This window comes from Ambystoma mexicanum, chromosome 4p, assembly GCF_040938575.1.
Source record: "Ambystoma mexicanum isolate Mex_15411 chromosome 4p, UKY_AmexF1_1, whole genome shotgun sequence".
NCBI lineage: Eukaryota > Metazoa > Chordata > Amphibia > Caudata > Ambystomatidae > Ambystoma > Ambystoma mexicanum.
In genome coordinates, this window is record NC_090927.1 from 1,245,016,712 (window position 1) to 1,245,042,842 (window position 26,131).

Consider the following 26,131-nt stretch of genomic DNA (forward strand, 5'->3'; position numbering starts at 1 on the left):
TCTCTATCTCCAACACTCTTGACACACTTGCCCCTGTCATGAGGGTCCGACTGAAGCTTTCCAAAAAGTGCAACTCTTGGTACGACACCGATCTGGCTGCCCTTAAACGCAAGTGTAGGGCAGCTGAGCGGTAATGGACCTCATCGAGCGGACCATCTCACAAACTGGCCTGCCGCCTCCTTCAAAGGCAATATCGACTCTGCATTTGCTCCAAGAAAAGTATTTATTCAAGCCTGCATCTCTGTGGCATCAAAGAGCATGGCCAAGCTTTTCAAAGTCGGCAAGGAACTGGCCAACCCTGCAGCAGCCCCTTCTTCTATCACACCCACCCAGGACCTTTGCTCAGCCCTGGCTGCACACTTCAACACAAAAACCAAATACATCCTTTCCTCCCTCTCTTCCACACACACCACAGCTTACACCAAAACTGGAGCCTCCTTAGCCCCCCCTCCACTTACCCTCTCTTCTCTCTCACCCATCACACCCGATGAGGTCACCAGACAAGTCCGGTCTATGAAGGCTTCATTGAAACAGGTGGACCCCTGCCCCTCTAAAACCATTAAGGACAATATTGAATAGACTTTTGTTCAAAACTATGGCTCTCACTTACAAGTGCCTGTCCCATTCAGCACCCAAATACCTGACATGTAAATTCTCCGAAAATCAATCAGACCGTCCTACCAGATCCGCACAGCTACATTGCCTCAGAGCCCCTAGGTTCAATCTGCAGAAATCAGGAGGCAATAGCTTCCCTGTCCTAGCCTCGAAACTATGGAACTCTCTACCGTTAGCTCTAAGAGCAGAACCGCCATTCTCCCGATTCTGGATAAATGCAAAAAATTGGCTGACTACGCAGGAGACTCAATAATTGCCTACTACTTCATTTTTTTCTTATCTGTTAATCTATTACCTATTTGACTGTACCTACAATGTATATATGCACTTGACTGTACCCACTATTTATATGTATATTTACTCTAACATTCCCATGCCTGTATATTACCCCATATTACCTCTTCTCTGGATAACTTGCTACTGTAACCTTGTACAAATGTAGCCTAAGTAATGCGCCAGATACCTGAGGGTTAGGCATGCTATACAAATAAACAATTCCATTCAATTCAATTGACTCCCTCACCCCAGCCTTGACTGGTCTCTGCAATCTCTTCTTTTCTACAGGAGTTTTCCCAACTTCCCTTAAGCACTCCCTTGTGCACCCTCTGCTCAAGAGACCCTCTGCCACCCCTCCATTCCGGCAAACTACCACCCTATCTTTATCACTTCTTTCCTGGGCAAACTCCTGGAGAAGTTGGCTATCTCTCAGCTAAACCTCCACACTGAAGCTATTGGTTGCTTCCATGACCATCAGTCTGGCTTTAGAGCATCCAGAGGCACGGAAACTACTCTTCTGAACACCCATGAAGACCTGCTCTCAAATCTTCACACTAACACTCCCTCTGTCCTCATTCTCCTTCACCTCTCCTCTGCCTTCAACACGGTTAACCACAACATCCTGATCGCACGTCGCTGTGACACCCTGGGAATCACAGCTCAGCCTCTGGCGTGGTTAACCTCCTTTCTCCAACAACCCATCCCAGGTGGAACCTCTCGATTATAGCTCTCTCAACCTGTGGTGTTCCCCAGGGATCTAACATATGCCCCTGGTTCTTCAACATCTATATGGCTTGCCACTTTCACCTCTAACTTCCAGTGTTAAGCAGATGACACGCAACTATCGTCCAGGCTACCCTCAGCCTCCTCCTCCTCCTCCTCGCTGATATCCAACTGTCTGTCGGCTATGCAGTCATGGTATGCTGCTAACAACCTCTGCCTCAACGCCAGTAAGACTGAGATCGTTCACATTGGGACCCCTGCTCCCGCCTTCCCATTTTCACTCTGGCAGGCTGCAAGGCTAAAAACCTTGGGGTCATCTTCGATTCCACTCTCTCCTCCGCTCACATTTCTGACCTCTCTTAAAAATCTAACTATCAGCTTCACCTCCTCAGAGGTACTCTACCTTTTCTCACTTTCCCACAAGGGCTCAGTGTCTCCGGGGCCCTGGTTCTCTCTAGTCTGTACTATTGCAACAGCCTCTTCCTCAACCTCCCTTCTTCTGCCCTGCGCCCTCTGCAACTCATCCAGAAGCGAACCGTAAGACTTATCCTTGGCCTCAAGCCCAGGGACCGCATCTCTCTGGCACTGAAATCCCTTCACTGACTCCCTGTGGCTGCAAGGATCAAGTTCAAGACCCTCTGTATTGTCGACAAGGCTTTCTGGGGCCTGGGAACTACCTACCGGCAATGCTGCCTACCTAACTACTGTCCCTCACGAGCCCTCCGTTCATCTACCTCCAACCTTCTCCGAGTGTGCAGGTTCTCCAAGCAGAGATTTGGAGGGAGATCCTTATCCTCCGAAGTTGCCTCCCTTTGTAATAGCCTCCCTGCCGCCCTCTTTCTTGAGCCTGATATTCTCATGTTCCGGAAACTCCTCAAGACCTTCCTCTTCTCCTCTTCCTTCTCGCTCCCTCTGCCCTGCTAACCTAGCTCTCTGCTCTTTCCCTCTCTCCCTCCTCTTCCTAACAACTTGCTGACTGGCTGCCTGAAGTACCTAAGAGTCTTAGAGGCCCCGGGCACCCCCACCAGTCCTCTCTTGCACTTGCCTCAGGGCCCTACACCCCACCCACCTTCACTGCACTTGAGAAATAATCCAAGAGGGTGGCGCTCTCTGCACTTACCCCAGTCTCCACCGACTTGGTGCACTTGGACCTCCCCCTCCCTGTCACCTTCTGTGCACTTGCGTGATCCGAATGCACCGTGCCGGAAGATCATCTGTCTGTTCTCCCTTGTTTTCACCCCTAAATGCACTGGTAAAACTGCAGGATCGCCGTCAGGCCTATTTGCTGTGTCTCAACTGTTAAATGTATTATATGCACTTACTCTACCTGTGCAGACAATTATCGTCTCAGAAACTCAAGGGCTCTGAGCGACTGTTGTTTTTTCCCCCATGTTCCCACCCTCCTTGAACGCTTTGAAACACTTGCCTGTGTATAGGCGTTTTATAAATAAACAATACCATACCAAACCAATACCATGATGCCTGTGCCTTGAATCCTTTGTTGGTGCCTTTCTTCGTTGCAACTCCCATCCTGTGGTGATATCTTCTGCACTGATGACACTTCCTGAATAATCGCCCGCATCTACTGGCATCTTACACCTTTAATTGCTGTTCTGGTAAGTGCTGTTAGAACCCGTTTATTTAGACAGCATTAAAATTATTCCTCTTTTGATCCTAGCAAGATGATGCTCTATTTGTTTGACATCACTTGTTTTTTGATGATTTTATCACAAATGTCAAGATATAGTCGAAGAGTACATTTCAGAGAAATGTGATTCTTTTTGTCATCAACACTTGTACTCTTTTTAGGCAGCGTTATGACTCTGGAGTTGTGAAAACAGGTGTCTCATTCAACCTCATGTGGTGGCATCCTAGCTCTCATGGCTGTAGGAGGTGGGGTTGGGAGGGGGCTCAGGCTTTTTTTGGCTATGCCACAGGAGGCTCCGGCACTTCATGGGTGCTATGGCCGCAGTCAAGATCGCAGCAGCACTTCACAACAGCGTTCCTGCCTTGTGTCATGGTCCCTGTCTCCTCCTTCCTCAGAACCCCTCTGGTATCAGCAGGCATGGAGCCCGGCCTTCCTCCTATCATTCTATCAGGCTGTGTGGTCTCAGAGCAAGATGGTGCCCGTGACCAAACCCTACAACTCCCAGCATGCCTAGCTTTCCTTCTGAGCATGCATGACCTGTTACATATGATGTATTTTCTCCTGCTAATTGGACCATATCTTATAGCAGGTCATTGTGGTCCTTCTCCCAAGTGAGGGGCCAGGATAGTACATATGCTACCTCTGTTAAGACATTCTTTGCTTTGCAACCTGTTGATCTGTATCTGTAGTACCTTTCGTAAAGATAAGCAAAGGTACGTTACACCAGATAAACCATGTTCAAAAGAGTAGTTTTTTCCTGTATTCCATTAGGTTAGGGTTTGGAACAAACAAAATATAGGCACTAGGGAAATATGTACAAATAACGAGGGCGTTCCCTAAACCAAGCAGTGTCAGGCATTGGACACCAAAAGGGGATCTTTCTTCATGTTCTCAACACTTCCATGGGTGATTGTAAAAATAATAAAGTTCTTGACCTAAACTTAAGATTCCTTATTCCTTCAAGGGCACCCTAGTTCACAATGTAATGGCTGACCAAGTGCCCAGCAGAAACATTTCCAAATCCGTATCTTAACACATTCTTAGCCTTCAGGGTGCTCCAAACTATTACACAAATGTTTCAAGGGACCGACAAAGAAATAGTTCGCAAATCCTACTCTCAAATCTCCAACCCTATTCTAGATATGTCTTCAGTCTTCCTACTTAGACAGTGCCTCTTAAGACCGCTCCCAGCTTTTATGATTCTCGGGTTTTTCTTCTTAGGCTTCACCTCAGCCTCTGGTGCATTCAGCTAGTGCTTGGATTTCATTCAGTACTCTTTGCTGCACTTATTGGGGAATTCCCCTCTTAATCTCTGATATTTCAGATGATCAGCTCAACCTTTACTGTTGCTTGTCCCTCCCAAATCTTGAATTTTATATTATTCAGTTTAGGTCCCCTCCAGACCTTTCAGCATTCACATTGGGTCTCTCTTTTACTTTACTTTATTTTATAATATTTATAATGCGCAGCAATGGACCCGGAGGCATAATGGCGCGGACGGTACACAAAACAAACAAAAATACAGATGACTGTAAGAGGTGTCAGGCCCACTGGGCATCATAAGAAAATTAAGGTCGAGAATTAATCAAACAGCCAGGTACTTAACTTTTTCTTAAAAGGCTTGAGATGCTGTTCGAGCCTTAGGTGGAACGGAAGGTTGTTCCAAGCGGCAGGAGCCGCCACTCTCAAAGCTCCCTTTTCTGCCTTTTTTGTTCTGCTTCTGGGGGTCGTCAGCAATTTGAACTTGTTGGATCTCAGTGCTCTGGTGGGGATCTTATACACTATCAGATCCCTCAAATAGCGTGGCATCATCCCCAGAAGACACTTGAAGGTGATCGTGAGGAGGCGAAAGCGAATTCTAGCCTCCACTGGGAGCCAATGTAGCGCTCTTCTGGCTGCAGAGACATGATCCTCTCTCGCCCAGCCTGCAACAACGCTTTCAGCCGCATTTTGAATCACCTGTAATATATTAGTTTCGGCTTTACTAATGCCAGACAGGAGGCTACAACAGTAATCCATTTCAACGCCTATTATGGCTCTCGCTAGTGTCTCGGCATTTACCTGAGAAATAAGGGGACGCATATGGAAGAACAGTCTGAGATAATAGGCTGATCCAGACACCACACTCCCCACATGGGATGTCATAGAAAAGTGCTGGTCCAGAGTAACTCCAAGGGATTTCACTTTCTTGCGTGTGTGAATCTCCACATTGCCTAGGTTAAAACTCCCATAGGCAGGGTCCTGCTTGGCAAGTACACTCGGAGACCCCACAATCATGAGCTCGGTCTTTGACCTATTAAGGGCTAGACTGTTTGCTACCATCCAGTTTTCTATACACGCATAGGCTTTATTCAATCTGGATTAATCTAAAGCATGAGACCCTTCCAGTGGGATGACACACTGGGTATCATCTGCAAAGTTGGTGAACCAGATCCCTTCCTGGTCCAAACATATCAAAGAATGGTACAGTGAATATGTTATAGAAACGGGGATAGACTGGCTCCCTAAGGTACTACAAAATTGGATGTTGATGCGGCTGCTTCTGCAATTTCTGAGCAGACGCAGCGTAGCCTACTGTGGAGACATGATGCTACCCAGCCGGAGGCTGCTGGGGAGAAGAAGGCCACTTCTTCGAGCCTGGCGACAAACAAATTGTGGTCGACAGGTCAAAAGCAGTGGAAAGATCTAACAGCATGAGCATGGAAGCTGAGCCATTATCCATTCTAGAAAGAAGCCTGGATTTGAGTTCCAACATAGCCGTGTCAGTACTATGCCCGGCCCTAAAACCTGATTGTCGAGAGTTGAGAATGGGAAAGGTGTTAAGATGAAGGGCTTCCTGATTGTAGGCTACCCTATCCAAAATCTTCAACAGAAAGGCAGTATTGGATATGGGCCTATAGTTCATTGGGTCTTCCCTTGGGAGGTCAGGTTTCTTTAATAACGGGGTGACCCAAGACCATTTAAGATCATCCGGCACAATACCCTCACTAAATGATGCGTTGACAAACTGAAGTATTGCATCAAGGAGGGAGGGAGGACAGGTTTTAATGATAGCAGAGAATGGGTCTCCTTTGCAGCTAGTAGTCTTAAGAAGCCGAACCACCTTTGTCAACTCCTCCAGAGAAATAGGGGAGAAGGTGAATTCTGGGATTATGGGGCATCTTTTAAATTCCTTGCGGCTGGAAGTACTAGTTCTGGCATCAGCAGGTTTTTTTCCCAGGATATTAGCCTTAATGCCCTGAAGCTTTGCACCCATTGCATCCTGGATCTGGTCTTAATTAGACCTTGGGTTTCCTCAGCATTCACTTTAGGTCCCTCAGAGTCTCCTTTGGGTGTCTTCAGCATTCAGGTCAGGACTTTTGCAGACCTTGGTTTTCGCAGCATTCACTTTAAGTGTCTCCAAGACTTTTGGTTTCTGAGCATTCAGTTGAGCTCTCTCTCATACTTGGGTTTCTCAGCAATCACTTTAGCATCAACATTATTCCTCACCCGCTCCCCTTCATACAGGGTCCTTTCCAGGCAGCTATTATGTTATACTCCTATTAATGGTCTCTTCTCTGGTAAGATTTTAGGAAGTCTACTTCAGCATTAATGGGATTTCCCCCCTCATTCTGAGTTCTTTTTTAGCCTGATGATATTATGTTACCTTCCTGCCCAATGCCCCTTTTTTGGTAACACTTTAGGAAGTCCTTGGTCATTAGACTCCCTTCTGGTCTTACCACTTTTCTTGCGGACCCTCCTCTAAGGTCATCTCCTCATTCAGCTTCCCCTCTTGTGTGTTTGTTCTCTGGGTTACCTTTCTAAAAGCAGCTGATGTAAGGTTTCCAAAATGTCTTCTACCTCCTTCCAGGTAGCGGTGTCCCTGTGTATCCAGGAATTAATTTAGCCTTTAGAAAGACCCTTAAGGGTCGAAACAAGTGCCTGCTGACCTACCTAAATCACTGATTAAATCCTTTACATGAAAACTTGAAAAACATTGTGTAGCTTATTATCAGTGCAAGAATTAGGGGGTCCAACCTGTTTATGTTAATAAAAGAGGTATGGACGAGACCTCGCCCTCCCGTGAACTTGCTGATAATTCAATTTACCAAAACCTAAACATACCATATGCCAAATGACCCAGTGCTGCGCAAGTGGGCTCTGCCTCTAGTGCCCACTTTTGCCTTGTCACGTTTAAGAATGGTCTGGCTTCTCTCTCTTGTCAGGTGTATTAGCCTTCCACCTAGGGTCAGTAGTTATAGCATCCTCAACAGATGGTGGTACACAAAGTGCTATAACTGGTAATAATCATAATAACTTTGACAAATGCATACTCAGCAGGGGTGGACTGACCTATAGGGAACTCTTGAGATTTCCTGGTAGGCCTCTGCACCCTTGGCTTCTTTTAAATGGTAACCAATTTTATTTCTAAGTGTTCTCACAGGACAAGGGTTGAGCTTGCTGAAATGTGCAATATGGGGCCAATTTGAACATTATTTCCAGGGCCTCTTTTGGTTCCCAGTCCATCCCTGATACTCCGTATTAACAGGTGTTGTAATTATTCCGTTTCTTAGTTTTATACTAGCCAATTCGTCCACCTATGATGGATGTAGGCCTGGGTCCATCCACCCTTCCGATATTCGAACCTGTGACTGCATGTTGTGCTGAACACATCTGAGCTAGTTTACCTGATTGGTAAAGACAGGGAAAGAGAAGGAGTTTGGGTTTACAGGCATTGCACGAGAAAGTTGTACTTGTAAAGAGCCTGCAAAAATATTATTGGCACCCCATTTGAACCTGCACTGTTTTCCATATTTTAAGTTGGATTGTATGATTGTAAGTAAGATTTTGCACACCATTCGGTTTTATTTTTGCCCTGTAGACTCGATTGGTCCTGGTAACGAGGTATATACGTTTTTAGAAACATCCCTAGAGCCCCTTTCAATTCTCATTTTGTGAGTAGTACATTACCTCCAATCTTCAAGCCTACCCTTTGTGGCTTTTTTGTAGATTCATAGTTATTCATCTTTAGCCAAAAGTATTACTTTCACCTGAGAAGAACGTACGCAGTTCATATCTCACCTTAGTATTCTCGATTTTGTGATGGCTGAACACACCTTATTACTTGCTGTGGTGTAACAAAGCACACCTTTATTACTTTGTAAACTGTCCATGAATTTAGACTTTATTTGACCCATATACATTTGGATGCTAAGCTGTGTGGCAGTAAGTCTCGATGGCGAATATGTGTATTGCGTTTATCCACGCCACGCTCTGTTGCACCGAGTGACAGCCTTTTCATGTTCCTTATTGCCCTCAGAATTCTGGCCCTGCTATTGTTGCTGCACACACACAGTTCGTTTAATGCCAATTGCAGATGCTGCGTATTGCATAAACTTTGCCTGGGGCCTTCCAAGATAGAGCGCTCACGCCCTTCCCAAAGCCAAAACAGGTAACTGTTGCTTTTATTGGGTTATTTACTCTACACAGAAGGATAATTCCTGGGATAGTTGGTTCCTTGGAAACAGCAACTTCATTGTTTGCAAACAAGTGTGTCATTATTTCACAGAGATGGCTATCTAGGGTCAGGAACCATGTAGAGGAATTTATTTAGTGTCTATACTGTACTTAAGCCATCTACAGGTGAACATAGCATGCAGACTCTGCTCGTACTGGCTCATATTAACCTCGATAATTAAAATATTGGACCTGAATCAGAAAGATGTGCACTAGAGCAAATATTTGTGGGATGCATTTGCATGTGAGCATCTCTGAGATGTTCCAGCTACCTATAGCTTTGCTCTAGTTTTAGGCTTTGTGAATGAGATGTAAGTTAGTAGGTGCAAAAACAGAATGTTGGGGGCTGGAAGTTTGTGAATGAATCTTTATTTTGCTTTATTTTTATTTTGTTTAAAGTGCAGACCTACCTCTAGAATAGCAGAGGGCTGTACAGGGTGTATCTTTAACCAATAGTGCAGAACTGTGAATTGCGTTCTGTGAGTCGGCCTGTATGTCCATTGGCATGAGTCCATGGTCAGGTGATGAAAAAGCCATGTTTTGAAAGATTCGCGAAATTGGAGAATTGTGTGGGCATTCCGATCAATGCCAGGATCGGTTTCCAGAGGATGAGTGCCTGACAAGAAAAGGATTGTTTGCGGGTCCTATCATTATGGGAGTTGTAATTTGAGACGCTTTGTCAGTTTGCTGTGCAAGGAGTGTATGCCACCAGATATGTGGAGCTTAGCCACCAGGTACACCGGTTTGCTACTTGTGACTGCTTAGTAGATGATACGTGCAGTCTTGAACAGTATCTTGCCCTGTAGAGAAAGCCAATGTTGTTCACGTAGGATGGGGTGATTGGGTCAAATATTCGTCCACCCCTAAGAAGACGTAGTGCAGCATGGTGGATTGCTTTTAGGGGATCCAAGTGGGCATCTGGGAGCCACATCAGGAGGGCATTTCCCCCGTTAATGTACGAGGCTACAAAGGCCTGCAGTATGGCCTGGAAGTCCTGGGGTGGGATGAAGGGTTTGATTTCCCCAAGGGTGGGAATTTGGAGGAAGGCCATTTGGGCCTTCTTAGCTATTTGTTTCTGGAAAGACAGGCTACTGTGAATGGTGAAGTGTGCAGATTTTGCTAAATCTTGAGAGCTGTGGATCAAATCCTTCTAGGCACAAATCATTGATCCATTGTTGGACAATTGTTTTTAACCACTGGCAGTTGCCCTGTACAAATCAGGCATAGTCTAAACACAAAATAGGAAGTCCAGCCCAGACTGCTAGTTCAATGCCATTCTGAATGAGAACACAAGTAACCCCTGCCATATATCAGCCTGATTGGGTGTCATCACTGATGTGTAACTTCGGCCTCAAGGCACAGCAGGTTCAGGCCCCACATCTGGGAATGTCTGGGGTTTGCTTGTGTTTCCGTGGAGAGGGGACATTACCTTGCGGTTCAGGCTGAAATATTTCTATTGATGACAAGAGCAAGACTGATTTGCACATGGCTGATCCCCTTCTACAATGGCATTTACCAGCAATAAGAAATGGGCATGCAAGGTTGCCCAGGGCAAAGGCAGTGGTTAAGATGAATTCTTATCCTTTCACCTATCACATTTATTTTGTTAGTTTGTCTCCGTAAGTGAGAGATGGTATGCCAAAACGTGGATCCTTTACTCATTGTGCCATAATGAACAAGCTGCACCTCACTGAAGAGGCCCAACGGGGCGTCACCTAGAAGTTTTAGCTGGACTGCTTCCATTCGTGACAGGACCAGGACTGATTTCCATGTGGCTGTTGCCCTTCTGAACAAAACACGAGTGACAACCCACGAGGACAGAACAATAGCAAACATGCCTAACACTACCAACAACCTTACCCACACAAAAAAGCAGTAGGTTAAGGGCATAGTTTGTAAGTAAATCGATCTGAAAGGACTAGGTCGCAGCAACGGCAAACTAGGATAAAAGGGGTGGCCAGATACAAAGACGGAAACACAAAGAGCAGCTGACTTAGCATAATGACAGAGAGATGAGACAGCCTTTTCATGCTGAAAGGAAGACAACCTTCTCTAAATCACGACGGAGACACAATAGGAGTATGCATTTCTTCAAACAACTAGACTACTAAGCAACCCCAAAAAACTACTAAAACCTCATCACTCCTCACACACCTCTCACTCTAACCGAACACAACCACACCTCTTAAAACCGGAGCAACCTGCACGCACTTCACCACACCGCAACAACAAACTCACCACACAGACCCCCACACAACAGCACACGACGGACCCAGGTGGTCTCAGGTGTGGGGAATATTGTATGTCAGGATATGATGGGCTGCATTCTGTTTGATCACAGCTCCCCTGCTGATCTGTGTGCTCTGCCTCCTCTCTACATGGCTCAGTGGAGTGGGTCTTTGCCTTGGCTTCTGACATCTTGAGTCTTTAGTTCACGCTTTGCCTTCCCTGCTCACAGGCTGAGTCTAGTAAACGGAACTGCTTTTGGGCGCAGTATTGTATGCATACCAGTTTAACTTCTTCACTCTTTCTGGGTTATTCTGATCCCTGAGTCTCGTGGCCAGAATCCCTTTTCCTAGCGGGACTGGTTGCCTCCCCTCTTCCCCATGCTCCCCAGTAACATATACCATCCATATTAAGGTCTTGTGCAGGAAGTGGGGACTTTATGATCTTAGGACAACGCATGGCTTGGGGTTCAGCCTACCTAGGGAGGGTTGTCTGTACAGAAAACTTCCTCATATCATAAGGATGCTTCAAAAGGACAGCATCATAGATTTGTTTGTTTCTAGTGACAATCCCCTGCTGCATAACTGGGGTTGGTGGGGAAAGCCAGGGAGTGCTCTCCACACTGCCCATTGGCCGAGCATTGCTTAGAAGGTGGCAACCCCCACCATGCACCACAACATTTAAGGAGGCAAGTTCATCAAATTAAATTGACTTCCTCAAGAAAAGGATCGTCTAAGCACTTGGACTTTGAAAAGATGCTCCGCAGTAAGGAAGCATAGACAAATTTAATTGATGACTTACAGCTCTGACTCTTGCTGCAACACAAACATATTTAATGTATTGACAGTGTGGATCAATGTATACGCAACATAAAAGTAGGAAGTCGGCCTCCACCGTTACTTCATCACATGGGTACAGCGACATTGTCAGTGCCCCTCTGCTGCTGATGAATGATTGACCAAATCTTAATTTCCTATAGAGATCACTCTTCTTTGTCAATGGTTTCACTTGATGCAAGTCATGCTATTGTTTTGCAATATGTTTCTTTTTGTAAGGTGTGCGTCCTGTCGGAATGCGTGTCTCGGGGGTATATTAGGAAGAAGACTGGGGGAGCCAATCAGTCATGCGGTTCATATGTGTTTCAGCCCATTCCAGATACAGGCTGGTAGTTGTTATAGCTGGCATCATTACTCAAGCCTTTCCGGGCTAGTTTATCGTCACTGTCCTTAATAATCATACTGCCATTATCAGCACTTAACTGCATACACAGTATTTAGAATAAGGGAGCCGAATACAGAATTTATTTTAGCAATACAAAATTAGAGTATGGCTATTAGAAAGGAAGCAGTACAATTCAGAGTTTATGCATTAATGAATTACGTTTACAACAAACGTATTTACCATTGCTGTCATCCTTCCAAAGAAAATAAGGTATCACTGCCAGATTACAAACAGATATACAGATAATTTAGGCTTACATTTTATTTTCAAATCCTGACACACAACTTCGTCTGAATAATTTGGCAGGTGTTGTTTAATTCATAGACACCATACAGACAAAATAACTCCACAATGAGAGCCTTGCAAACAGGCCATACATCTTTTTGGCCCCACAAATCAAAACCTGTCATTGCCACAAAATACACCATTGCTTTATAAGTATTGAATATGTACCTTATTTAAATCAGGCCTCAAAATGTGTACTGACCACTAGCCATTGGCGAATGATAATTGATTTGTGGCAAGCACAAAATGGTGTGCTGTGTACATTTGAAGAATTGAGGGCAAGTGACTTTTTATTCCTGTCTAGTAGCTTGCAGCTTTTAATTTGTACCCCCGTAAATACTTTCATTGCATTATTCGTATGCTGATAGGTGTGGAGCCCTCTGCTACACTGTCTTGATACAACCACATATGACACTACCTTTATGCATGACTCCATTCCATGCCTGTTGTAGTCCATTGGCGAGCATCAACCTGTGAGTGTGAAAAACAAAATAGATACTCATTCGCCACTCAAATATCAAAATATATTCTTTGCACCACACAAGGTATATTTTGGTGCCCCATACACCCAGGCCGCATTTTCTCGTTGCTTGGCGATCAATCAGGTTGTTCCTTTTTGACTGCTGTTGGACTGGAAGAGCACATATGTTTGTGAATTCCGCTCCGATGTATGGCCTTTACATGTACTTTGAATATTGATTTCTTCTTTCAAATATGCGCAGTTCATGTGCCATCCAGTGGTGTTCCATTGGGCGTTTGTCTTCTTATCACGGTTGAGCAACATGCAAGGTTTTGTAATCGGAATGTTCAGAGTACTCAAGACAGCTGTAGAAAGGAGTGTCCCTCAGTAGCCAAGACATTGAGAAACTCTTTGCCAGGTTGGAATAACACGTATGCCACACAGGGTGATGCAATCTCTGGCCACATGCATAGAGATTACACCCCAGCAGGGACGTCATTTCACCAAAATGCCAGAGGTAGTGACATCAACCATGACAACATCACAGGAAGTCATGTCATTTGATCCCACCCCGAAGTGACATCATGGGAAGCAATGGAACACAACCTTTCACTCCTTGACAAAACAGGAAGTGGCATCACATAGCATTGTTCCTAAGTACACTATGAAAAGAATTGTTACAATATCACTGTAATGTTATATACATTTCATACAAGAATGGATCACCATATGCCTATACGTGTGTGTAGGCCCATATTACCAAATTACTGTGAATGCAAGCAGATGACCAAGTCCAAATAATAATGTGTTATTATATAGCACTTACGCGTAAGCGCTTTATATAGAACACATTTAAATACAATATCACCCAACCTGTGTTGGTACTCATTTATCAAGCTAAGAATGATGAGAGGCTGAGTTGCCCCTGTCGGGATTGTAACCTGCAGATTACACACACGCACATCGCAGCAGCGAGGGCTCAACCCACTGAGCTATTTTACCAGCTACTTGCCAGCTATAGTAAAATGAGCAATTACATATCTGAATGTTCTCAAAGTCAAAAAGAAAATAACACTCTGAAGTAGATACCATTAAACTGGTAAGTGAGACATAACAGCAGGCCAGTTCATCTGCAGGTCTGGGCAAAGTAAGTCACATGTCAAGCCTACGTGGATCTACTTTTCCTACTTCAGAGGTTGGCAAAATACATACCATTGGCAGGGTTCATAATTGTGTATTAAAGAATTTAGAGTAGCACAGGGAAAGCATCGGACTCGCATGGCATCCCATACTCTGGGCACTCGCTACCTTATACATGCAAACATACATCCTGAACAGCATGCCATGGCGATAAGAAAGATAGACACCTTATAACAAAACATTAATTGTGGCACAATGAAATCAAGGGCCACTTTATATTCTATGGTCAAACATTTCTACGCTGTACACAAGCTTTTAGGCAAAAGGATTTTGTCAAGTGACCGAGGACACCGAGATGGAATGTCTTGTGATGATTGTAACGGAGACAACGGCAGAAAAAAACATGCTATAACTGCAACTTGCGAAAAGCAAAATACATAGTCCGAAATTGATGCTTATTCTACTCTAAATGCTTTTCTGGAGGTTTTTGTCTGCATTGTGAATTTGAGGTGTTTCAGAACAGATTGAATCAGTGACTCACCCCCTGAAGTGTGCCTGAAATTAACCTTTAATGAGTCTAGCAATTATTGTATAGCATTCCAGAAAGACAACATTATTTGTTATTCATATTCTTTGTGTTTTAGGGTAACTGCTCTAAGGCTTCTTACGCGTGTGTAATCCCGTTTTTAAGGAGGCCTGAACAAGAAAGCCAGGCACTCCAGAAACAAAGAGCCACATGGTACTGGCCACAGCCCAGGAGCTTACAGTAATAAAAAAATAAAAAAATGTTTTCCCAGCACGCCAGTAGTCACAGCATACTACATTTGATACAGAATGTTCATATAAATCTGTTGCTCCTGTATGTAAAAACTGGAGTCAAATACAGTTTTCTTGCATTGTTTTTAATGTACCTATATATCTAGTTAAAATCCAAAGAAGGCAGATGTAATGTTGCCAACGGGTCACGTTCTTACTTGAATTCCATATAGCATTGGGGAACAGTCCCATATGTGGAGCTGTCTGAAGCGGCCAATAGTTGATGAGGCTTGACAGTCTGAGTATTAGACTTGGTGAGATGTGATGAGGATGTTAGGACGTCGCAAGGTTCTTTCCTCGTGGTTCCTGGGCTGGCAGAGTGAGTGAGTGAGCAGTGTGCAGTACAGATAGTGGTTGGCAATCGCGTGCCTTGACTGACCAGTTGTTCGGTGGTACTCGGTGGTTTAATCCTTGGCGTGACTGCTTCTTGCTGCTCCTGGTGACTTTCCTGTCTTTCCCTTCCCCCGCGCCCCTCTGGAGGGGTTGGGGTTTGTGGGAGTGCAAGTTTGTCCCGGTTGATGATTAAGGGGTAAGGTGCGGGCTGTATTTGGTCTCTAGAACAGCGAGTTGCACATAACTGCTTCCCCTTTTGTGTGATCCGATTCTCAGGTCCACTTTGCCTCGCTCAACCGTTATTCCTGCCTTTATTATTCAGGTGATCATGCTCAGTGACTGCAGGTCCTCTTTTAGGGTCTTTAGAGCTGTGCGTGCGGTAATACCTTGAATCACGGGAGTGCTCTCATTGAAGTCGTTTTAGTATGACTCATGGAAGTTTTCTTATTGCAGTCACCCTCGGAGAGAGGGTAATCTCCATGGAACCGGTAAGTGCCACTTGCTGTCTATGGCATGTCATGAGCTCCGGAGCATGCTGCCTTGAAAAAAACTGATCGGAGTGTGACGGGAGCCATGGCCGGGTCGCAACCCGGTGTGCGAGTAACAAAACTGTCACGCTCAAGCCATAGTAAGTTGTTCTCTGTTCTTTCAGAAGGAGGTGCTTCCAATAAAATTACAAGTTACTTTCACAAACCTTTGGAACAAGCCCCTGAACCAGAAGGCCAGAGGTGGGGCTCGGTGTGACATTGGATGTGGCTGGATTACAAAAACATTTCTCCCTCCAAGTTTTGGGGACAATACCGAGAACAGATTTGATTTCTGATGTTTCCATTTTAGCCCCAGTTGTCTCCCAAGAACTTGTAAAATAAGTGTGCTTATCTTTGGAGCCATGACACAAATCAAGCTTCAGGGGTGAAGGTAGGGAGGAAGCTTTGCTATACTTCGGCTGAGGAGGAGGACCACTTTGGAAAAATCTCCAGAATTGTTTGGTTTTAGCTTTTATATTCAAGAATCCTCTAGCTGCCCATTGCAGTCTGTCTCTAAGGGAGCCTCACACCTTCCCCTGGATGTAGGGGGGAGCAGGCCTTTGATTGGCCTCTTGACTCTCCCTGCACTGACGCAGGGATTTCTTCTAACCTTTTGTCCCATACAAATCCATCAAGGATGGATCAGGGTACCAGTCCCGCTACCGTGAACTTTATTGTGAACTCACTTTTTAAGGTGTATGAAAATATTAGTATGGATGTGAAGGAAATGAAATCACCGTTGTACACTTTGAGCTCAAAAATGAGCTTTATAGAAGGATTTATAACTGCTCAAGGCAGAGGAATGGTGGATTACCAGGATTATCAACCTAACAATTTAAGAACGGGGAATGCGTCCAACCTGCCTTCAGTTATTTTTAAATCCAGAGACAGTCCAGTTGTGTCTTCTCAGATAGCAGCCCCTATGCTGGATAATGAAAGTGTTGTGGTGGTACCATCGGGCTGTATACAGCTTAGCAGGTCGCCGTCAACCACTCAGCAAGGTAGCCCCCCCACAGGAAATGGTAGGTATAACAACCTCTCCAAATGCAAACGGGAGGCCCAATGAGAGTGCCAGGTCTGGGTATGGAGATGAGGCTTCTGCTCCCCCACCCCTCCCGAGGGGTGTCAATCAGTTGGTGAAGAAGTCTAAAAATATGAAAAATCCCATATCTAAGGGGAATAATGGCTCCAGGAAGTTTCTGAAAATTTAAGACTACAAGTTCTTTCTTCCCAGGAGCAGGCAGGTATGCCGGAACCTAGGGCCTCGGGTCCTGCCCATAAGGAAAATAAAAATAATAAGAGTAAAAGCAGTGGCCTTCTATTCAAGAACTTTGTCTCCCTCAGAAAGGAACTATAACATGGAGAGTGAACTCTTGGACATAAGAGCTGTGTTTGAGTGGAGACACCATCTACTAGGCGGTAGGTAGCCGGTAACAGTGTATTCTGACCATCATAATCTACAGACTCTATCACATGCCAAATGCACCAATTACCGGCAGATCCGTTGGCATCTGTTTTTTGCGTTGTTAAATTTTGTGGTTACCTACCGACCAGGCCCGCTGCATGGCAGGACTGATGCTTTGTCTCGGATTTGGGCTGACTTTGACAAGACCCCTCCTGATACGCCCATTCTATCTAAGGGTTCAGTGATTTGTGTGTGCACGACCTAGTCTACTTTATTAGACAGAATCCGGCGCTGGGTTCGAGGCCATCCCGTTGACGTCACTACATTGAAAGCTCATCTGATTTCTGGTTTTCCCTACGTACAAGGTCTTCTGTATATCCCAGACACTCGATCCCGACTTCTGGCACTCGAGTGGTCTCATGATGCTTGTTTTTCCACCCATCCAGGCCAATGCAAACCCTTGATCCTCTACATATGTGGGGCTGGTGGCCTCACATGAAACAGGACGTAGCACGAGCCTTGGCACATGGTCTCACTTGATTTCGTGGTTGAGAGGCCACAAGTACAGTGTATGACTGCTATTCTTGTAGTGGTGGAGGCCTTTACCAAAATGGCAGGCGTTGTTCCCTGTCAAGGGATACCTACTGCCTCCGGTTTGCCCACGTGTTTTTCGCTAATGTCCGTTTTTGATCAGGATTCACAGTTCACCTCTCGTTTCTGGTTGGCCTTAACCAAGTCCTTGAGTATTGATGCTCGCTTTTCTTGCTCCTATCACCCGCAGACCGATGGCCAGACTGAAAGAGCTAACGCACCCATGGAACAATACCTCTAATACCTTTGTCTTCGGTATCAGACAAATTGGCTTTCGTTCTTGGGGGGGCGGTAGAGTTTGCATACAACAATTCTTATCACTCTTCCGTGGATTGTTCACCTTTTTTATGCCCTGTATGGTGAACCTTCCCCAAATCCTGCCTCCCATTCTGCCTACTCCGGTGCTGGTTTCAGCCGCTAATGCAGCAATATGATCCCTTACTTCCATTCGTACGGCCGTGGCTCAACATCTGTGAACAGCCCAAGGACACACTAAAAGACAGGCTGATGAGCACAGTTCTCCGGCTCCAGACTATCAACCTGGTGATAAGGCGTGGTTATCCACCAAACACCTATGTATTCCTGGAAAACGCAAACTGCTTCGGCGTTATTTCGGGCCCTCCCTCATCACCAAACGTATTAATGCAGTTGCCTTCCGTTTGGCAGTCCCCTCTTATTGGCGGATTCTCCCCATTTTTCATGTCTCCTTGATGAGTCCTTACGTTACGGGCACCAGACTCCCTACTGTGCCCACTCCCGTCACTGTACGTGGGGAAGAGGAATTTGAAGTACAAGCAATCTTGGACACTCGTATCACCAGGGTGATTCGCTATTATCTAGTTGATTGGAAAGGATACCTCTCGGAGGATAGGACGCTTTCCATGCCAGCCAGTTGCGCTCCTTCCTGGGGATGGGGATTTTTGCGGGGTTGTACTGTCATATCCCCTTAACCCTCAGGTACTGGTCGTTTCTGGAATACTGCCTTTCATAGGCAGTGGCGCCTACCGTGGTGCCTAATGCACAGAACGCCTCGATGCCTGCAACATACTTCAATCCCCATAATTCCTAGCGCCTCCGGATCACGTGACATGCAGCCTGTGCGTTCCAGAGCGTCATCAGAAAGTCAGCATTAATGCTTCCTTGAACCCCACGCTATTGCTCCTAAACCATTGTGTTTCTGTTACGGTATGGTTGATTCTCTGTTCCTTGATTCATTGCATTTCTGCTTCAGGATTCCGTTTTGACCCGGATTCCGACATAGGTATTGCTTCGTGACTTTGTCCCTCAATCTGTCTACGGCGCTACCTGTCTTGGGACTGCTTACCTGGTTACCTGACTTGGCATTCTGTCTCCGACTTCTGCAACACGTCTTGGCCATGTTCTCTGTCCGGCGCTCAAACCCTTCTGTCCTGATTATCTGGCTCCCCATGGACCTAGGCTAACGCATAGTGGATTTCCTCTGGCTCTACACTGCATCAGTTTCCACGACCTTGAACAGCGTTCTGTTCTTTTGGGTTGCTCTGCTGTTACTAGAAGGATTTTTCTGCTTCCATATTGTGGATTTGTGGAGTGACTTTCCTCTTTGGAACTTTGCTACTGGGACTACTTCAATGGACCTTGTGGGCTGAGAACTGCGCATTTGGAACTTTCTTTTGGAACACTGGTGACTTTATCCCTCCATTTAGATTGCACCCTTGTGCCGGCCGGGTTAGGGAAGCTGCCCTGTGCTAAAAGATCCTGTAAACACCTGGCCTGGGTCTTCACCGTCTCCATCTACTCCTTGATCTTTAACCCTTTGCTGGCTGGAGTTATGTGCAAGTAAGTTCACCTCTTGCATCAGAGCACAGCACGTAAGAGTGGGGTTGTCTCAGGCTTACACAAGTGCACTGGTTGGATCTCAAAGAGGTATTGATAGTCTTGTATCTGTTTTTTCCTTCTTCTCAGCTCTGCTGCCCACTCCTGCCTTTTCACCTAAGCCGTGGCCTGGCAGTTGTTGCTCTTTCTGCAGGCTGCGATCTCAGGGGGGTCGGGGGGGTGAGTCTCCCTTTCATCTGTGAAAGGAGACCCGAGTACTCCCTTGAGAATCGAGTTGTTCGAGTGTCTCCGATCCCGACTGAAGACTTCTCGATCTGGACAATGCTGTTGGGAAGGGCACATGAGCCACCCTTACAGTGCACAACTTAGCTCTGTCCTATGGACCAAGAGGGTGTGTATGGCTTCTTTGGGTTAGAATTAATGTTAATATCAAAGCAAAATATCCTTCTTAATAGAGCTCATGTGCTGAATATCTTTGCTCACATTCCTCCACTAAGAAGCATTGACATTGTGCTGGTGGATTTTCCTGATCAGCAGAGGGGGATATATAAAATCAAAAGGTATTTATGATCTTTTGCTGTCGTAGGTTGAAGCCCTGTTGATAATGGGTTATGACCTGTTTAAGTGATCCTGGCCTAGTAGGTCTGACAATTGTCAATGGGCTTCACTGAGAAAAGTAGGTTGCAGTCTGTCACCGGAAACTAAGGCATCTAGATCTGTTTTCTGGGAGGAAGACGTGATTAAAAAAATTAACCAGGAGCCGGATTGGCTGTGGCTCGCCGCCTTTTTTAAGAAAGACTGCACTGAAGAGGGCATATGATCCAATTGTGTATTTTTCATCCTGGAACACCAGAGGTTTCAGCCACCTCCTGAGTGCAGGGGAAGATATGGATCTATTGAGGGAGTGTCATGTAATAAACCTTCAGGAGGTGTGGCTCACAGAGTCGCCCCTGTTAGACGGCTATGGAGCTTTTCTGCATCCCGCTGTGCAGGGTGCTAGAGGGAGACCCTCTGGAGGCGTAGTAACCACCATTAGGAATGATCCAGGCTGGTCTAGCAGGCAGCTACTGTGCTCTCACCCTGGGATTTTGACCATTGTGATAGCAATACCGAGAGGATGTTTTTTTCTGATTAAGGAGTTATTGTTAATTAACATCTATTGGAATCACCTTGTATTATATGACCAGGATTTAGTAGAATGTGTGGCCAACCTTTTACAAGATTTGTTTAGTATGGGCAGTGGTGGCTCAGTGATCATTGCAGGGGAATTCAACTGCTATTGTGGGGGAAATTCTACAGGGGTGTATATCAAAAAGTGGTTCTAGTAAGATTGAAGGCTACCAGATGGAGGAATCTGACGAAACTGTTGGGATTGCACTGTCCAAACTATTATTATGCTGTGGGGAAGGTGTTGGGGGGGAAAACTGGAGTTCTTCTGTTGCTTTATCGACTATTGATAATGTTTTCCCTTCTCAAGCTATGCTTGATGTGTGCAAAGGGTTTCATATTTTTAAAACTAGAAACAGTGATCACTCTCTCCTAGGTACTACCTTTCTTTTGAAATACCCGGCGGGAGACATCATCCCTGCAATTAATATGTGTCTTAACAACTCAGGCACGTCATTAATAAGGAGGCCAGGGGTTATTCATAAATTTAACAGGGAATTGGAAAATAGTTTGGACTCCTTAAGCCAGCGCAATATCATGGAGCTTGTATCAGCCCCAAAATGTGCTTATTTTATGAAGTTAAGAACTAATGGGGAATGAAAACATTTGGTTTTACGGGACAGTATGGGAGAAAAAAAGGTTTTTGATGGAGCTATTCAGGAGAGAAAAAGAGATCTGAGAAAACAACTGCAAGCCCTTAAAAAGAGATAGTTGTTGCCTGGTATATGGGAAAAAAGTTCAAACGGAAGCAAGGGTTTACAAATTAGCAGAAGGGACAGAATAAGAGACTTATCTAGTTAGATGGAGCAAAGATGTTAATAATTCTATGTGGTTGAGATTCAAGTACCTTCTGGAAAATGATGAACGAGGACCCGGGGGCCCAGAATTATAGGCAGATAAACCCAATGCCAGAGTCAGTGTGGATAGAACACCTGCCAACTATGTTTTCCCCAGACGCCAAAGTGGGGGCAGGGGATTGGTGGTACAAGTGAGTTCCAGCCGATGTATGCAAAAACTGTATGGAAATCATTACTATGCGGCAGCTTTCTGCATTTTGACAGAATACACCTTTCATTATTTCTGTAAAGTCTGGCCATTTGATCACTCCTGTATATTATTTAAATGTTGAAAACACAAAAACCTAGCAAACATGAATTGTATTGTGTGTTTTGAGGTTCGATAGCAGAATTGTCTTTTGATGTTTAACGAAAGTCCTAATTTCCTGGAGCTATTACTACCTAATGGTATGCCAATGTTATGATACAACAGTGCAGGGAGGCAAGGACTCCATGCTAAATTCTACGGGGGTCATTACGAGGTTGGATGAAACCATGCCGCAATTTGCAGCATGGTTACCTCCTTACCAGGTACCGGGTCCGGGTTCCTCAAATGAGGAGTTACCGGGCCATTCCAACCTTGGATGACCCAGTAATTCCTCATTCGAGGAACCCGGACCCGGTTCATCCCCATTCCCATTCGAGCCCCCATAGGGCTCAATTGGAATGGGGAGGGAGCTAACAACGGGGCCCGTTGTTAGCTCCCTGGTCTGCCTAGATGTTGGACAAACCATTTATACAGCGCTACATAAAGTTGACTATCTGGATTATCACAAGGACAGGTTTTGCAGAGTTTCTATTCCAATTAACAATGAAACTTTAATTTGTTTGTTTTTGAACAGAGCTTGCACTTCCTCGAGAGTCAGGTGTATGTTTTAATTGTAGTCTTGAAGATATGAGAGGCTTTGCCACCCGTGATTGTCATTACACCAATCACTCACCCTTGAGCAAAGACTCTGCTGCCACTGACCATTTATAGTAATGCACCCCATTGACTGCAAGGTTGAATACATGTAAACTGGACTGTGCATAGTCCTCTTTTTACACACTGTTTTTATAATTAGAGTGTAAATTGAATTATAAGTGTAAAAAGTATGTGCCTCTGCATGATTATGCATACAGTACCAGAACTCTGAAAAAAACTATTGTGCAATACTAGTTTGCTTTCACTGAAAAAAAAGCATAATTTGTTCCAAAATATTTATTCTCAATTGGAACTTAGTTTTCCATCTTATTAATTATACAATCCTAAAATTATAGGAAAGTAAATATGCACAGTGCTTCTGTTTGCTCCATGAGCATATACACACAACAAAGCGGAAGCTGAATGGAAAGAAACCATTCCTTTTATCACAGTCTGCAGTTTCTTTTTTTGAAAGACTTCAGAGAAATACTTTCTGTTTCAGAGGTGGCTTGCAATTACATCCATGTAGATAAAAATCAAAAGCAGCCTTCTGGTTTCTGTCAAGTAACCTGACCTTTGCACTGCCCTCTGCTCTAAACCTGTGTCTAAATGTACGCAGGAAAATAATAAAGCTATCGTATTTCCAAGATGTTCATGCGTAAAAGGCCTAGTATGCACCTTATCTAGAGGCCTGACTTATTAGGGCAGCAAAGTCATCTAGGACAATGGGCCTGGATGGCTTGCCCAATTCTGTATTAAAGGCCAACCCCACCGTATGGGCTGAAAATTTAGAAATTCTGTTTAGGAATGTTTTGGACCTCAGACATATTCCAGAGTCAAACCGCTTACCTAGTTCCCATCTTCAAACAAGGAGATAGAGCTGTTCCCAACAACTATTGACCCATAGCCTTCCTCGATGCGAGTCGTAACATTTTCTCTTCAATTGTTTTACAAGCCCTAAATGACTGGACAGAAGTGCTGCCAGATATGATATGAACCAAGCAGGGTTTAGGTGGGGTCTGGGGACACAGTTAAATAGATTGCTACTTTGTCTGATAATTAAATCTATGAGACGAGAGAAGAGATATCTTAATATGTCATTTGTTGATCTTTCCTCGTCCTTTTACAGAATAAATAGGGTTACCCTCTGGAATAAACTCAGACAATGGCAGATTCCTGAAAACGTGCTGCAACTCTTGGTAGCCTTCCATCTCAATTCCAAGTGCAAGTGAGGTTGAACGGTCAGGGCTCTATGTCTAAGCCAATACCTACAAGCAGAGGGGTTTGGCAAGGATGTGTGTTGGCTCCTGCACTTTTTTAATCTTTACTTTTCTGATCTGGGTGATTGGTTGTGGGTGGCTATTGCTTAACGCTTCATCTAGGTTCACTGCCCCTACATTATTTGGCCTATGCGGGCGATTTGGTCAGTTTTGACCAAACGCCCGGTAGGGCTCCAGTGCTCTTTAGATGCCCTGAATCAATTTATGGAAGAGCATGACCTAGAAATCAATGTTCAAAAATCTAAGATTATGTACTGTGGGAATCTGAAGAAGGAATGGAATTTTATTTGGAAAATCAAGAGGGAGACTCTGGAGTTGTTTAATCAGTATAGGTATTTGGCCTTCACAATTTATAATCATTCGAACAAGAAAGAACATTTTCATTGTATAAAAAGGAAATATGATTTGTTTACAGCCCAAATGAAAAGAATTAAGAACAGGTTTGGCAAATATTCCTTGCTACCTGTAATTACCTATTTCAGAGGTAAAGTAACACCTGCTCTACTATGCAATACCGACATCTCCTCCTTTCATTTCAAGCGTGATTGGCAAGTCTTTGAAGGTTCAATCTGGCAGAAGGTTTTGGGTGTTCCAAACTGTGTACCAATATCTATTATTCGTCAAGAGCTTGGTTTATTATCTATGAGGGCACCGTTAAAGTGGAAAACACTGGCCTTGAGAAAAATCATGATTCCACAAGAGAATGAATTATTCTGTAAGTTAAATAATTCTTCCTAATGCTTATCGAGCTGGGTCGTTGTATGTAAATCACTAATGAAGAGTGTGGAGCGATCAGTGGAGACCTTTGAAATGTCAAAATAAAAAAGCTATCTGGGAGTGGTATTGGCATAGGACAAAAGAGATAAGCATGAACTATGACTTATATCAAAATATTTTATGCAGTGAGAAGCCCCTGTTGGAGTGTGAATCTTATATCAAGAAGTTCCCGTTTCCTAAATGGAGGACTTTTTTTAAAGATTCTTTTTAAATCTTTCGGCCACTAAAGAAGTCAAAGGGGCAGGAATGGGACTCGATCGTGTGTAGATACTGTAAAGATGAGGCCATGGTTGAAACCTTGTAACACCTTATATCACAATGTCCGTCCACTTCATCAATTCGATTCAAACATTTTAACACATTTTTATGCCATTTTAGGTTGTATAACCAAGATCAGTTCTGTAAGGATATTTTAACTGGAAGACATGTTTCCCCGAGTCTGGCTGCTTTGAGATGTATAGATTAACTTTAAAATCTACATTTCTGAATGTATAATTGTAAGGGTTTAATTAGTTTTTGTATAATATGGTTATGTAATTAATTAGGATGTTAATTGCATATGATGTTATTGATGATTGTGTTTTTGGTTTATAAAATAAATGTGCACAGTCTCTTGTTAAACCATGCGCACATAAATAAAAATAAAAAAAGCATACACGAGCGAAATATTTACATAAATATTCTAAATTAAATGTATGTCATCATTACTGCGGTGCACCCATTACCTGGGAGGTTATCTTAGGTGGGTGTTTATGCTACTTGTATTTAACCCACATTGTGCCACAGGGATTTTCTGGAGTTCCCCAAATAAAAGTGAGAAATATATCAAATGGTGAGGTATGCATTAAGTGATGCCCACCTCTTACTATTTTCTCTCCACATGTGAAGAGATCTAAGGAGGGTTTTCAATGGGCTGGGATCCCCACACATCACTCCAGACTGTTGTTTAAGGGAATTAAATGTTTAGCATTTCCTTCTTTCAAATTCAGGACATCGGAAATGGATTCTGCCATTGTAAATTGTCAACCTTGTGTTCCTTTTCAGGAGACCTTGCTTGCCCAGTTCCGGAATCTCAAGTCTTTGATATGTAATGCTTGTGCAGCCAAGAAGAGGACCATTCAAAGCAATCGTCGAGATAGTGGACAAGGTCAGTAACTGTTCATCTCACAGTACATTTGAGTCAGAGATGGTATCCCCTTCATCCTGTAAGAATCTTGTGTTACTTCACAGTGCATAATGTATATGAATGTCACATTGCACCATTTTGATTCTGTGCATAAAAAGGAATGCAGAAGCATTTTGTCCACTATGAACCTAGGACATCAAAGTTCAATTTAGTAGCACTAGTAGTTCTGAGCCAGGGATTCTAATTTTGACTGTTAACTCAGTTGGCACATTGGGATAGATTGTCTTTTACTTGGTTGGGTACAGCAGCACCTAAAAAGCTCATTTTCTTTTATAATTCTGGGTCATGAGCAGCAGATGTATCACCCAGCATACAACAATTTGGAATCCATATATTGGTAAAAATATTAATTTAATAATGTTTAAAATTAACACAAACAATTAAGGTTAAGTAGCTTGCGTGTT

At 44.2% G+C, this 26,131-nt stretch overlaps 1 protein-coding gene across 2 annotated transcripts in view; it reads left to right on the top strand.

Annotated features, from left to right (window-relative positions):
- FAM120B (family with sequence similarity 120 member B) overlaps positions 1-26,131 on the top strand; it is a 1,542,581-nt gene that overhangs the window by 1,299,122 nt on the left and 217,328 nt on the right. For both annotated transcript variants that reach the window (XM_069606906.1, XM_069606905.1), the window contains exon 8: positions 25,586-25,688. In XM_069606906.1, the coding sequence (XP_069463007.1) occupies positions 25,586-25,688 (103 nt within the window). The remainder of the gene's footprint in view (positions 1-25,585; positions 25,689-26,131) is intronic.